Source organism: Argopecten irradians, chromosome 2 (genome assembly GCF_041381155.1).
Source record: "Argopecten irradians isolate NY chromosome 2, Ai_NY, whole genome shotgun sequence".
Classification (NCBI taxonomy): domain Eukaryota; kingdom Metazoa; phylum Mollusca; class Bivalvia; order Pectinida; family Pectinidae; genus Argopecten; species Argopecten irradians.
In genome coordinates this window covers 4,212,576-4,226,323 of record NC_091135.1, presented here as the reverse complement: position 1 = coordinate 4,226,323, position 13,748 = coordinate 4,212,576, and the positions used below count along the sequence as shown (strand labels likewise).

The window sequence follows — 13,748 nt, the reverse complement described above, 5'->3', positions numbered from 1 at the left end:
CGTCCTGCCCCCGGGGGGCAAGAGCCAAAATTTATACAAGTTCTGTTCCCCTTCCAAAAAGGATTTTTGTGGCCAAATTTGGTTACATTCCATGCAGAACTCTATGACTAGTAGCGATTTAAAGGATTTACCTCTATTTCCCCTATTGGGGCCCCGCCCCTCCTGCCCCCGGGGGACCAGAGCCAAAATTTATACAAGTTCTGTTCCCCTTCCCCCAAGGATGTTTGTGGCCAAATTTGGTTACAATTCATGTAGAACTCTATGACTAGTAGCGATTTATAGGATTTACCTCTATTTCCCCTATAGGGGCCCACCCCTCCTGCCCCCGGGGGGTCAGAGCCAAAATTTATACAAGTTCTGTTCCCCTTCCCCCAAGGATGTTTGTGGCCAAATTTGGTTACATTCCATTCAGAACTCTATGACTAGTAGCGATTTAAAGGATTTACCTCTATTTCCCCTATTGGTCCCCGCCCCTCCTGCCCCCGGGGACAAGAGCCAAAATTTATACAAGTTCTGTTCCCCTTCCACCAAGGATGTTTGTGGCCAAATTTGGTTACAATTCATGTACAACTCTATGACTAGTAGTGATTTAAAGGATTTACCTCTATTTCCCCTATTGGGCCCCGCCCCTCCTGCCCCCGGGGAACCAGAGCCAAAATTATACAAGTTCTGTTCCCCCTCCCCCAAGGATGTTTGTGGCTAATTTTGGTTACAATTCATGCAGAACTCTAGGACAAGTAGTGTTTTAAAGGATTTACCTCTATTTCCCCTATTTGGCCCCGCCCCTCCTGCCCCCAGGGGGTCAGAAATTTAGTGACATCCAAATTTGGTTAAATCCATACTTATAATTTAAAGGAAATTTGACGGACAGACGGACGGACGGACGTGGACGACGGACGGACGACAGACGCCGCGCCATGATAAGCTCACCGGCCCTTCAGGCCAGGTGAGCTAAAAATAGTGACATTGATAATAAACTCTATTTGATAAAATGAAGTATGTTTAATTGTAACATTATAGTGGTTTTTTCAAGGGATTCTTTTTTGCGAATCAATACGCAACGTCAATGTCTCTATTGTGACGTCACGATAACGTCGGGGTTTCGCACCATTCTCAGATTTTTTTTTCATAGTGGTATGCAAAAAAAATATTGGCCAATCAGAAAGCCGGATTTGGTATGAAAACAAAGAAAAATTAATTATTATATCAACAAAGAAAACACCAAAGTTTTAACATCAGAAGATATCTTTGTTGAAAGCAGAGTAATTAAAACCTAATTAAAATTAAAATCCGTTTAAGAGAGCATTAAAATATGCACATATTTCTGAAACAAACCAGTTCTAATAGAAATTAGATTAGTCGGTTTTACTGTGATATGTCAGAAAAGCCCACTGTAGTGAAATGTACATGAAATGTTCAAACTCGCTTGCTGTCCACCATTACATATTGTGGTATGCCGAACCCTGGCCCTTGCCAGTGTATTAACCCCTTAACTCCCAAGAATTTTTAGCAGAGTTCCCGAAAATCCGACATTTTCTTTCAAAGAGATTTTTCACCCTTTTGAATCAACAATTTTGGTAATCAACCCATATATATTTAGAAACTTTAGATCACAACCTTTTCAAATTTTGTAAGAAAAATAATGTTTTCACATTAATTATGTTACCATGGCAACCGAAACTTTGGAATCTGACAAAAAAGTTAAAGTTTCCTACATTTAATCATTCTTAAGATAACGAAACTTATTTAAATGTCCATTCATCAACCTGATCATCAAGAATATTATTGCAGAAGGGTTGAACATTTTATTGAATACCATAATTTCAATTTAATTTTGAATGTTACCATTGTAACCAACAACATTTAAAACCGAAGATTTATGAAAATGTTAAAATCAGTGTTTTACCTGTCTTGCTTCAACTACAGAAAGTTTAATTTATATATCAGGCTTAGTAATCTTTTAACTTTCATATTAATTTCAAAAGAGGACGTGGCCAGAATGAGTATCAAATCATTATTTTTTTGCGTAAAAAATGTTACCATGGCAACCAAAATATAAACTACGAAAAAATGCAGTTTTGCGCTGATAGAACCATTTCCATGGGTTTCAGTCGAATAACACATCGAAAAAAATGTATTGTGTTGCAAAATTATTTGTTTGACATGTTACACTGTTTACAACATTAAATATTTATATATATACTCAGATCAATTCATTTTTTTCTTTTGGAACGCCAACAATCACCAGTATAACATTATTTCATATCAATCATTTCCTTTGTCATCGTAGCAAGACGACTTTCAAATAGGTATGCGTGTGTTCTCCCAAATCAAGATGTTTAGATAAGATGTCTAAATATATATGTACTCGATGTACGAAAAAATGCAATGCAAGACATACCTATACTGCAGTAATTTTTAAGTTAACAAGGCAACTATTTATCCATTTATATAGTGTCAGTTTCTTTAATTTATCCACACAAAAGTATCAATATCCATCAACAAAATAAATCAATTAAGAGTAAAAGACAAGTAGACAAGTGTGCTTTCATGGACAAAAATTGTGTATTTTACTTTTACATGCACTCATGATAATTTGCATGTACATATCTTATATTGATAGAAAAAAACCCATCCCTATTCATCATTTATTATCTGTGTGTTCTATGTCCGGTCCTATATTGCTTCATAACCAAAAAGACAAGTTTATATGGTAGAAACCCCCACTTTCCCCCAAATATACATGCACGCATTTACAACAAAATGCAGAATTCAAGTGCATTTGCTTTCTCGTGTGTATATGTATGATATAGTACTTTGCCATTATTGTAGACACCATGTAATGGGGCCGCGTGGCCGCCGAGTGGTTAAGATCAGGTACCGACATATTACCACATGCCCGTCCACCCACCCAAATCCAACTGGTTCAAAATCTGCGAGTTCGAATCCCATGTGGGGCAAGTTGCCAGGTATACTTTGACCCTGCTGGTCGGTTGACAATATATGGTTTTGGGATTTTATCTCCGGGTACTCCGGCTTTCCGATCCACCAACAGAAACTGGCACGTCCCCTTAAATGACCCTGGCTGTTAATAGTAACGTTTAAACTAATCAAACCAAACCAAACCATGTAATACACATACTTGTGTATTATGTCTTTATATGTACCATATTATAGATACATTGCATGCAGTGTCTACAAACATGTATCTTTACCATATTACATTGTATACATTGTCTACAAACATGTATGTGTTATGTCTTTACCTTATTGTATATACACTGCAGTGTCTATACACGTATATGTTTTATGCATTGACCTTATTGTAGATACACTGCAGTGTCTACATACATGTATATGTATTGACCATACAGCAGTATCTACATGTAAATGTATATTGTATGTTTATGTCTTATTTAGATTGTAGATACACTTAACATGTATGTTTTATGCATAGTCCATATTGTAGATACACTGCAGTATCTATACAAGTATGTTTTTATGTATAGTCCATATTATAGATACACTGCAGTATCTATACAAGTACGTTTTTAGTGTATAGTCCATATTGTAGATACACTGCAGTATCTATACAAGTATGTTTTAATATGTATAGTCCATATTGTAGATACACTGCAGTATCTATACATCTAATATACTACATATAGATGTCCATTGTAATTTATAGGACAGGAGCCCCCATCCATTAAATCCTCATATACATGTATACAAATGTACATACATGTACTGTGATATGTCTTGTTTAGTTTTGTAGACACTGCACCGTATATATATGTCTTGTCCATTTCATAGATACACTGCTGTATTTATAAACATATACATGTACATGTATGTTGTCTTGATCATATTGCAGATATATATGGCGTCTACCACAGGCCTTAGACACCTCTTTTTACGGGCAATACTGTATCACATTATGAGGTGTCCGTATATCTATACATGCACATGTGTGTTGTGACTTGTCAGAATTGTAGACACATACATATATCTTGTATCTTTGGCCTTTGGTTTGCATTATGTATGTATAGAATATCCATGTGCATGTATCTATATATTGTGTCTGTCATGTTTTATTTTTTTTTAACACAGTAACTTGTAAAAGTTCACAACTGTATGAATTAAATCAGAAAGAACTCAAAAGTCAGATACAGGTATGGTATTTTTAATAATGCAGATTGGAAAATGGTGATGAACTGGCTGAGTTTCAGTTTCATATCAGGAGATTGGTTATCTTCCTAAGGTTGTCACCCACTGATGTCCATATATATGTAGTCCAAACTGATGTACCTGTAAGTTTTCAATAAAACAAACATTGTAAAAAACATCCAGAACCATAAAATCATTTGAATGGCAGTCCCTGGTTGTACAAACATCAAATGAAATGTATGGTACACTCTGAGTAACTAAGTATAAAATACATGTGTACACATGTTATATGTATGTAATTAAATACCTTTTTTAAAAAAATCTTGCTCATATTGAATACACTACAGCTTAGAAAGTTAAACTTAAAAATAGATCTTAGACTAATAAAGATAAAACTTTTGGTATAAATTCCAAGGTGTGATAATGAATATAAGAAATGGTGAAAGCACCTTTTTATATATATAAAAAAAAAATATCCAAAATAAGTTTCCAAACCCCCACCCCCCCCCCCCCCACCCCAAAAAAAAAAAAACAAAAAAAACCCTCTTGACACAGGGACCTGGAACGGATTGTTTTTTACCCAACAGACTGAGTATACCTATTTATGATACTATAATTTATATATGTATATTGTTGGTTAAAAATTTTGTGCCAGGTCCCTGTGATCCATTACTGATTAATTGAACTTAAGAAATATGTTTGCTCTTACCTTTGCAGTAATACAATCTAGCAATCAATCTTTTCACTAATCTTCCATTAAAACTTCTGGTTGACAGTATAATTCAATAATTGATCATTACAGGTAAGAAAAAAATTCTGAAAAGAAGATGAAATGTTCATGTCAGATTTGATTTTTTTTACATTACTCTCACTTCAAAAGGCTTGGACATATTAAAAGAGACTGAAAAACATAATACAGTATGAATAATCATATTCAGCTATTGCAGATGCATTGGTGTTTTTAATCTGGTCAGGTATTCCATCCATATATATAAAGTTCAGGTACAGAATCTCTTACAATGTTTAAAAATAAAAAATAAAATCACCATTCCAGTTTCCATCTGCATAACAAGATTATTCTGGTTCCAATGACTCTAGATCTATTGCCAGGCTAAGTGAAGTGACAAATCATACTATAGAATGTCTATTATGTGGTGTTAGAGTTGGAAGAAACTCTGGTTACTCTGAGCATCAGGTGCAGATTACATGTATTTTTATTTTATCTTTTTCTTCACAATTTAACTAATGTAATATAACATGTTTTTCTTGTACATAAATCCTCTGGGTATCAATTTCTGGTATTCTATAGTAAATAATGAAGAGACAGATCATTGAAGTACATGTATGTAAACCTTGAACTGAGGGATTGATCAACTTCAAGTTTGAATACCGCCAACAAATGTATACATGGTCCATGTACACAGTACTTATACATCTTACCAGTTATACATAAAATATAACTGAAACCATTTACAATTGTGTGTGTGTTGGGGGGGGGGGTGTACCTATATTTATAATATGAAACATGCTATACTTTATATACAATGAATGATATCACAGTGCAGTTCATGCTTATGAATTTTGCTCTAGAATTACAACCTGATAATGCATTTTGTATATTTTTGTAAAGAGAAATTCAAATATACTTACTCAACATAAATGTGCCTTGGAATCCTTGGTGCAGTTACAGTATAATTCAGCTGTCAATGTAAGTTCATAACAACTGTTATGTAGGCTTGTATCATCAATAACGTCGATATCGCTTCAAAGTTTGTTTGTTGAATATCCTAATCAGAAGGTTGGTCATGTTGTTTTGGTAACGATTTAGGTAAAATGTCCACATACATTTGCACATGGCCCGTGTTGTAAATCGAAAGTGGCTGTCCCGGTCAGGAAATACCCTACTACTATAAATAGATATCGCTGTCGTCAGCATCATATAATTCTTGTTCTTCGTCAAACAATGTTTTAAAATTCATTATTCTAATGATAAATTTAATATATATTCTTGTGTAAATATTATCTTATATTTATATCGTTTGAGAAAATCAACTCAGAATCGATGCCCATCTTCCTCGCACAGGTGCTTGTTTTGTACCGATGACGTCAACATCTTAGAAATTGTACCGGACCGTGATTTTCGTCGAAACTACTAGCAGATTTGTAGAAGCAATAGAAAACTTATTTCGGCATGTAATGAATTAAAAAATTGTGTATTTTGACCAGTGGTTTCTCGGCTTTCTTGGTATGTATGGTAAATAGATATTTTGCTTATTTTGTATTAGGATTTTGTCGAAGTTTACTGTGTAGTACACACATGGTACTTACTGTAAGTTATGTACTAATGCTACGAGAAAAAAAATAATGTTAGAACGGATTTCTTTCAATATAATTAGTCACACATAAAATTGACATTATTATACTAGATAAATCCGTTAAATACAAGTATTATTTCTTGAAATCTTCGCTCCGGCGATTACGCCGTCTGACACACGACGTCAACAATTTAAAAATGCTCGGAATTTTGTCTAGAACTACTCAAATTGCTCTTATAGAAGTGTGTTTACCTTTAATTGGATGCATGTTCTTGTCTAAAAATAATGCCGTCAACTCCTCAGTGGTTATGTATTACATTGCATTTATTTAATTTGTGTGACTTTGGCATATTGTGGAGAACGGTGGTTAGGGCAAAGTTACACACATTAACCCCTGAAATTCTATAATGGACTCTTCCAACTTTTGAAATAGAAGAGTTTAAATGTGTATTCAGGGGAGTTTACTCTGTCTTGTGTCACGTGACTGGCCAACTACATACCACAGCACTGACCACTTCTCAGTCACTCAGTCTGCTGACAAAGACTGAGATACATGTAGTCGAAATATGTCAATAAGTGAAATTTTAAGTCTCTGAGCTGGGCAAAAATATATAAAGTTAGTATTTTGGTTTTTTCCAGAACTCTACAACAATATTGAATACCTACAACACATCTTTGACCCAAGATACTGTTTAAGGTAAATACTGTTAATAACTAATTAATTTCAAAATCAAACTTTATTTGTATTCTAAAATGGAAACATTCAAAACATTTTCCCTGGAAGAAGGTTACCTTCCCTAATGTGTGAGTGATTGCTTCACTGTAAAAGTGATCCTTTCACCGTATGTGTAGTCATTCCACCGTATGTGTAGTCATTCCACTGTATGTGTGGTCATTCCACTGTATGTGTGGTCATTCCACTATATGAGTGGTCACTCCACTGTATGCATGTGTGTTCATTCAACTGTACAAGTGGTCATTCCTCTGTATGTGTGGTCATTCCACTGTATATATGTGTGGTCATTCCTCTATATGTGTGGTCATTAAACTGTATGAGTGGTCACTCCACTGTATGTGTGGTCATTCCACTGTATGTGTGGTCACTCCACTGTATGAGTGGTCATTCCACTGTATGTGTGGTCACTCCACTGTATGAGTGGTCATTCCACTGTATGAGTGGTCATTCCACTGTATGAGTGGTCACTCCACTGTATGTGTGGTTCATTCAACTGTACAAGTGTTTGGTCATTCCACTGTATGTGTGTCATTCCACTGTATGCATATGTGATCATTCCTCACATGTATGAGTGGTCATTCCACTGTATGCATGTGTGTTCATTCCACGGTGGTCATTCCTCTGTATGTGTGGTCACTCCACTGTATAAGTGTGGTCATTCACTATATGTTGTCATTAACTGTATGAGTGGTCACTCCTCACTATGTGTGGTCACTCCACTGTAGGAGTGGTCACTCCACTGTATGAGTGATCATTCCATTCTACTGTTTGAGTGGTCACTCCACTGTAGGAGTGGTCACTCCACTGTGTATGAGTGATCACTCCATCCCACTGTATGAGTGGTCACTCCACTGTATGTGTGGTCATTCCACTGTATATATGGGTCATTTCACTGTATGAGTGGTCACTCCACTCTGAATGGCTGTCACTCCACTGTATGAGTGGTCATTCCAGTGTATGAGTGGTAACATTCCACAGTATGAGTGGTCACTTCACTGTATGAGTGGTCACTCCACTGTATGTGGTGGTGGCACTCCACTGTAGAGTGGTCACTCCATTCCATTACTGTTGAGTGGTCACTGTATGACTCCACTGTGTAAGTGGTCACTCCATTCCACTGTATGAGTGGTCATTCCACTGTATGAATGGTCATCACTGTATGAGTGGTCCACTGTAATGGTGGTCACTCCACTGTATGAGTGGTCATTCCAGTCGTCATTCCACAGTATGAGTGGTCACTTCACTGTATGAGGTCACTCACTGTATGAGTGGTCACTCCACTGTATGTGGTCACTCCACTCCACTGAGAGTGGTCACACTGTATGATGGTCACTCCACTGTATGAGTGGTCACTCCACTTCACTGTATGAGTGGTCACTCCACTTCACTGTATGAGTGGTCACTCCATTTCACTGTATGAGTGGTCACTCCACTTCACTGTATGAGTGGTCACTCCACTGTATGAGTGGTCACTCCATTTCACTGTATGAGTGGTCACTCCATTCACTGTATGAGTGGTCACTCCATTCACTGTATGAGTGGTCACTCCACTACTGTATGAGTGGTCACTCCAACTGTATGAGTGGTCACTCCACTTCACTGTATGAGTGGTCACTCCACTGTATGTTGTGTCACTCACTCCACTGTATGAGTGGTCACTCCACTCTGTATGAGTGGTCACTCCACTGTATGAGTGGTCACTCCACTGTATGAGTGGTCACTCCATTCCACTGTATGAATGGTCACTCCACTGTAGGAGTGGTCACTCCACTGTAGGAGTGGTCACTCCACTGTATGAGTGGTCACTCCACTGTATGAGTGGTCATCACTGTAATGCATTCCACTGTATGAGTGGTCACTCCACTGTATGTGGTCATCCACTGTAGAGTGGTCACTCCACTGTATGTGAGTGGTCACTCCACTGTATTTACTGTATGAGTGGTCACTCCACTGTATGAGTGGTCACTCCACTGTATAAGTGATCACTCCATTCCACTGTATGAGTGGTCACTCCACTTCACTGTATGAGTGGTCACTCCACTTCACTGTATGAGTGGTCACTCTCCTACTGTATGAGTGGTCACTCACATGTATGAGTGATCACTCCATTCCACTGTATGAGTGGTCACTCCACTTCACTGTATGAGTGGTCACTCCACTGTATGAGTGGTCACTCCATTTCACTGTATGAGTGGTCACTCCATTTCACTGTATGAGTGGTCACTCCACTGTATGAGTGATCACTCCATTCCACTGTATGAGTGGTCACTCCACTTCACTGTACTCCACTTCACTGTATGAGTGGTCACTCCATTCCACTGTATGAGTGGTCACTCCACTTCACTGTATGAGTGGTCACTCCACTGTATGTATGAGTCACTCCATTCCACTGTATGAGTGGTCACTCCACTTCACTGTATGAGTGGTCACTCCACTTCACTGTATGAGTGGTCACTCCACTGTATGAGTGGTCACTCCATTCCACTGTATGAGTGGTCACTCCACTGTATGAGTGGTCACTCCACTTCACTGTATGAGTGGTCACTCCACTGTATGAGTGGTCACTCCGTTCCACTCTATGAGTGGTCACTCCACTGTATGAGTGGTCACTGCACTGTCTTTGTCCTTTGTAAAATTAATTTTGTCAGTTGACTGTTAAGCCCCATGGGCGTCTTGTTAAAATTTGCCAGCAGTTGGCTTTGCTTTTTTCAAACAGGTCCTATTTTACTGGGGTGTCTCACGCACTATAACTGACTCCACTGCTGTGTAACACATTGTAAATAGCATGGTCATTCTGTTATTGTGATTTCATGGTCTAATCCTTCAATATTGAGGGTAACTATATTTGACAGGGCCTGAATTTCTGATTTTATGTTTCTTGTTTTAAAAAGCTGGTTCAGTCCGCAGCCTTTAGACTTCGCAGCAGCTGATGCGATTTTGAAAATGCCTGGACACCAAGACGGAAGCTTTCTGGTTTGGAGGCCAAAGAGTGGTCATGATGCTTACTTCTTAAGTACAATGTAATTATCATTTACCATATATAGCCATATCTCCCATTATAGACTCATTATTGATGAAATGTTTATTAATTACATATTGCAACAATTAACCCCCACCCATTCTTCTTGACCAGTGAGGGTTCTGGTTGACAACCAGACTCCTGGAACCTTTAAAGCTATGGCTCTGAATCAAAGATGCAGAAGCCGTATTAGCCGATAGCATTGTGTCAGTTTGTCTTGTCTGTTCATCTATTTGTTTGTCCATGGTTGGTTTTCAGAGATTTCCTCAAAAAATTGTTGGCCCTTTTTGACATGGTAGATATTTAGACTATTATTCTGAAAAACCCAAGATTAAAAAAAGTGTTAATAACATTTAAGAATTGTTTTATTGAAAATTGGTGTGTATGGGATCTTTTGAAATTTGAAATAATTATTACTTTGATTGAACATAATTATCTATGACTGGTTTATACCTTTTTGTAGCTACGACCATGAAATATCCCACAGAGAAATAGACTTCTCAGGAGCTACGTTCAGTGTACAGACTGGTTGCAGATTTCAACAGCTTGGCTGTCTGGTTCATCATTACATGCTTCATCAAACGCCATGGGCCAACAGAACACTTAGATATCCTATACCTGTTAATATTCCCTCAACAAGAAGGTAAAGTTGCTTCCTCTAATTGACTGGGCTCGACATTAACCATTCAAGGGAATATTGTTTATCCTCTAATTGTATTAACATTGTGTTCTGGTACAATGTGTACCTAGGCCTGTCAATCAAAAACAAATTCCATTTATACAGCCCTTGTTGAATTGTTTGTGTATAACTGGTGCTCTTTTTAATTAGAAGATGTTGATTTCAGCTGGTTCTGTGCCAATATATCCCCAGTTTGTTAATGAGAAGATTTTGATTTCAACCGTTTCCGTCCCAATATATACCCAGTTTGTTAATTAGAAGATGTTGATTTCAACTGGTTCCGTGCCAATATATCCCCATTTTGTTAATAATGAGAAGATGTTGATTTCAGCCGGTTCCGTCCCAATATACTCCCAGTTTGTTAATAATGAGAAGATGTTGATTTCAGCCGGTTCCGTCCCAGTATACTCCCAGTTTGTTAATAATGAGAAGATGTTGATTTCAGCCGGTTCCGTCCCAATATACTCCCAGTTTGTTAATAATGAGAAGATGTTAATTTCAGCTGGTTCCGTCCAAATATATCCCCAGTTTGTTAATTAGAAGATGTTGATTTCAACTGGTTCCGTCCCAATATACTCCCAGTTTGTTAATAATGAGAAGATGTTGATTTCAGCCGGTTCCGTCCCAATATACTCCCAGTTTGTTAATAATGAGAAGATGTTAATTTCAGCTGGTTCCGTCCAAATATATCCCCAGTTTCATCCATCTTGTTGCTGGAACATTTCTACACTGGACATAACTTCATGGTGCGGTATTCGACAGGAACCCCAGGAGGTTTCGCTCTGATGATAAGGTATATGTTTATTCCCTAAAAAAGACCTTCTAATGTAGTTGGAGGATACCCCTAGACAAATATGAATCATGATATAATAAAGCTTGTCTATAATAAATTCCACTGGACCTGACAAGAATCAACAAGTGATAGCTAGGACTTACTTTTATTCTAAGGGTATATTCTGTTCACAAACAAATACAATTTAAGTACCTACACTGGCCACATATTTGATTTATTTCACATCATCCTAGGTCCTACGTGTACGTTGCACTATCGCTTACTAAACCCTGTGACCATAGAACGCATTTGCTGCAGTTCTAATTAATATTTATAAAATTACACAGCCTTGCGTAAGAGAAACAGAATAAAAAAACACAATTTAAAATATCAGTCTGAGTGTCTGAGCTCTTGATCTAATGTACCCCAGAAAGGCGTTGAAGCATGGCACATGTAAGTCACCACGTGCACAGAGACTGGACGGTGTTCTAGCGGAAGACTATTTTGAACAACGAAACAAGTTTATCATATCAATATCAATATGATAATAAACACACTTTTATGTAACAAAGAACTTCAAAGTAATTTCACATTTAAAGTTCTGATGAAGTAAAGGAAAGAATTTATTACAATGCACCAGGAGCGTAAACCATCTCCTTGCAATTATAGTCCCAAGGATAATGAGCGAAAGTATTACGTACTCCTGGATGATTTCATAGCGGAAATTAAGGTTAGGAAGTATTTATAGCGAACACTTAATGTCTAACAGACACATTTTTAGTTTTAAGCTAACTTGAAACAATATCGGTAATTTCTGAAGTATTTCATTTGTTACCTACTCGCCAACTTTAGAAAAGTTGTAATCACAGGTCTTACAGCAAATCAGAAATAAAAATTTCGCTTATTATATGAATAAGCTAATCACCATTTGAACAACCGGGCCTAAATCTACAACTAGACTGTTAACTGTTCAAAATATTCTCTGCTACATTGTTTCAAACTATAAACCTGTCAATCAAATTAACCTCAAAATGATTAACTTGCACCCTTTTTGACTGGGTTAGCTTCCTTACTCTACATATAATAAGTGGAATAGCTTGTACACACATATTGTAGTTTGAATTCAATTGATCAAATAATATTATTGTAGTGTGTACGTTCCCCCATCACTCACTAATACATGTATACCACTGTTTCTTATTTCTAGTGATCATTAAATTTCTTCTTTCAATACTTAGTGTATGATACATTTTAACCCTATTTATTTTCAAATTTTTGTGGCTTCATGAATTTATGCGGCGTAACTGATTGACATGCATGTATTATTAGGTCATCTGACCCGAAAGGTCAGGATGACCTATAGTCATCATGTTTCGTCCGTCGTCGTCCGCCGTGCGTCGTGAACTGCGCATTTTGAACTTCTCAAGTTCAACCGGTGCGATTTCGCTGAAACTTGCATGAAAGTGTTATTTTTCGGGTTGATCCGAAATCCAAGATGGCCACCACAGCCGTCATCTGGAAAACACATTTTGAACTTGACATGGTCCCAACAAAATGTTGTTATTTTTCGTGTTGATCCGAAATTCAAGATTACCGCCACAGCCATCGTCTTGAAAACACATTTTGAACTTCTTCTCAAGTTCTACAGGTGCGGTTTTAGCTGAAACTTGCATGAAATGATCCTGACATGGTCCCAACAAAGTGTTGTTATTTTTCGGGTCGATCCGAAATCCAAGATGGCCGCCCCAGTCGTCTTTGAAGACACATTTTGAACTTCTCACAGTGCAATTTGCTGAAACTTGCCTGAAATGATCCTGATATGATGTTGACAAAGTGTTCAGTTGATTAATCTCGGGTTGATCCCAAATTCAAGATGGCCACCATGTTACCATATCTATTTAATTTCCTATATGACTATTGCCAAGGAAGTCAGATTACCGTTTAGGATCTTGGGCCTCTTGTTAATAACCTCATTCATTTTTTAATCAATGTGTGGTCGATGAACACATAACAACAAAATTCAACCTTCAGGGGAAATTCATGAATGTTCAACCCTCGGC

At 37.4% G+C, this 13,748-nt stretch overlaps 1 protein-coding gene and 1 long non-coding RNA gene across 3 annotated transcripts in view; one reads left to right on the top strand and one right to left on the bottom strand.

Annotated features, from left to right (window-relative positions):
* LOC138314182 (uncharacterized) overlaps positions 1–13,748 on the top strand; it is a 56,754-nt gene that overhangs the window by 30,272 nt on the left and 12,734 nt on the right. For both annotated transcript variants that reach the window (XM_069254372.1, XM_069254373.1), the window contains 4 exons: positions 7,122–7,179; positions 10,110–10,238; positions 10,701–10,880; positions 11,587–11,709. In XM_069254372.1, coding sequence (XP_069110473.1) covers positions 7,122–7,179; positions 10,110–10,238; positions 10,701–10,880; positions 11,587–11,709 — 490 coding nt within the window. The remainder of the gene's footprint in view (positions 1–7,121; positions 7,180–10,109; positions 10,239–10,700; positions 10,881–11,586; positions 11,710–13,748) is intronic.
* On the bottom strand, positions 3,614–6,168 carry LOC138314181 (uncharacterized). The gene is made up of 3 exons (XR_011207343.1): positions 5,818–6,168; positions 4,877–4,983; positions 3,614–4,308 (listed from the first exon to the last, which is right to left on the bottom strand). It is a non-coding gene; the product is annotated as an uncharacterized lncRNA (long non-coding RNA).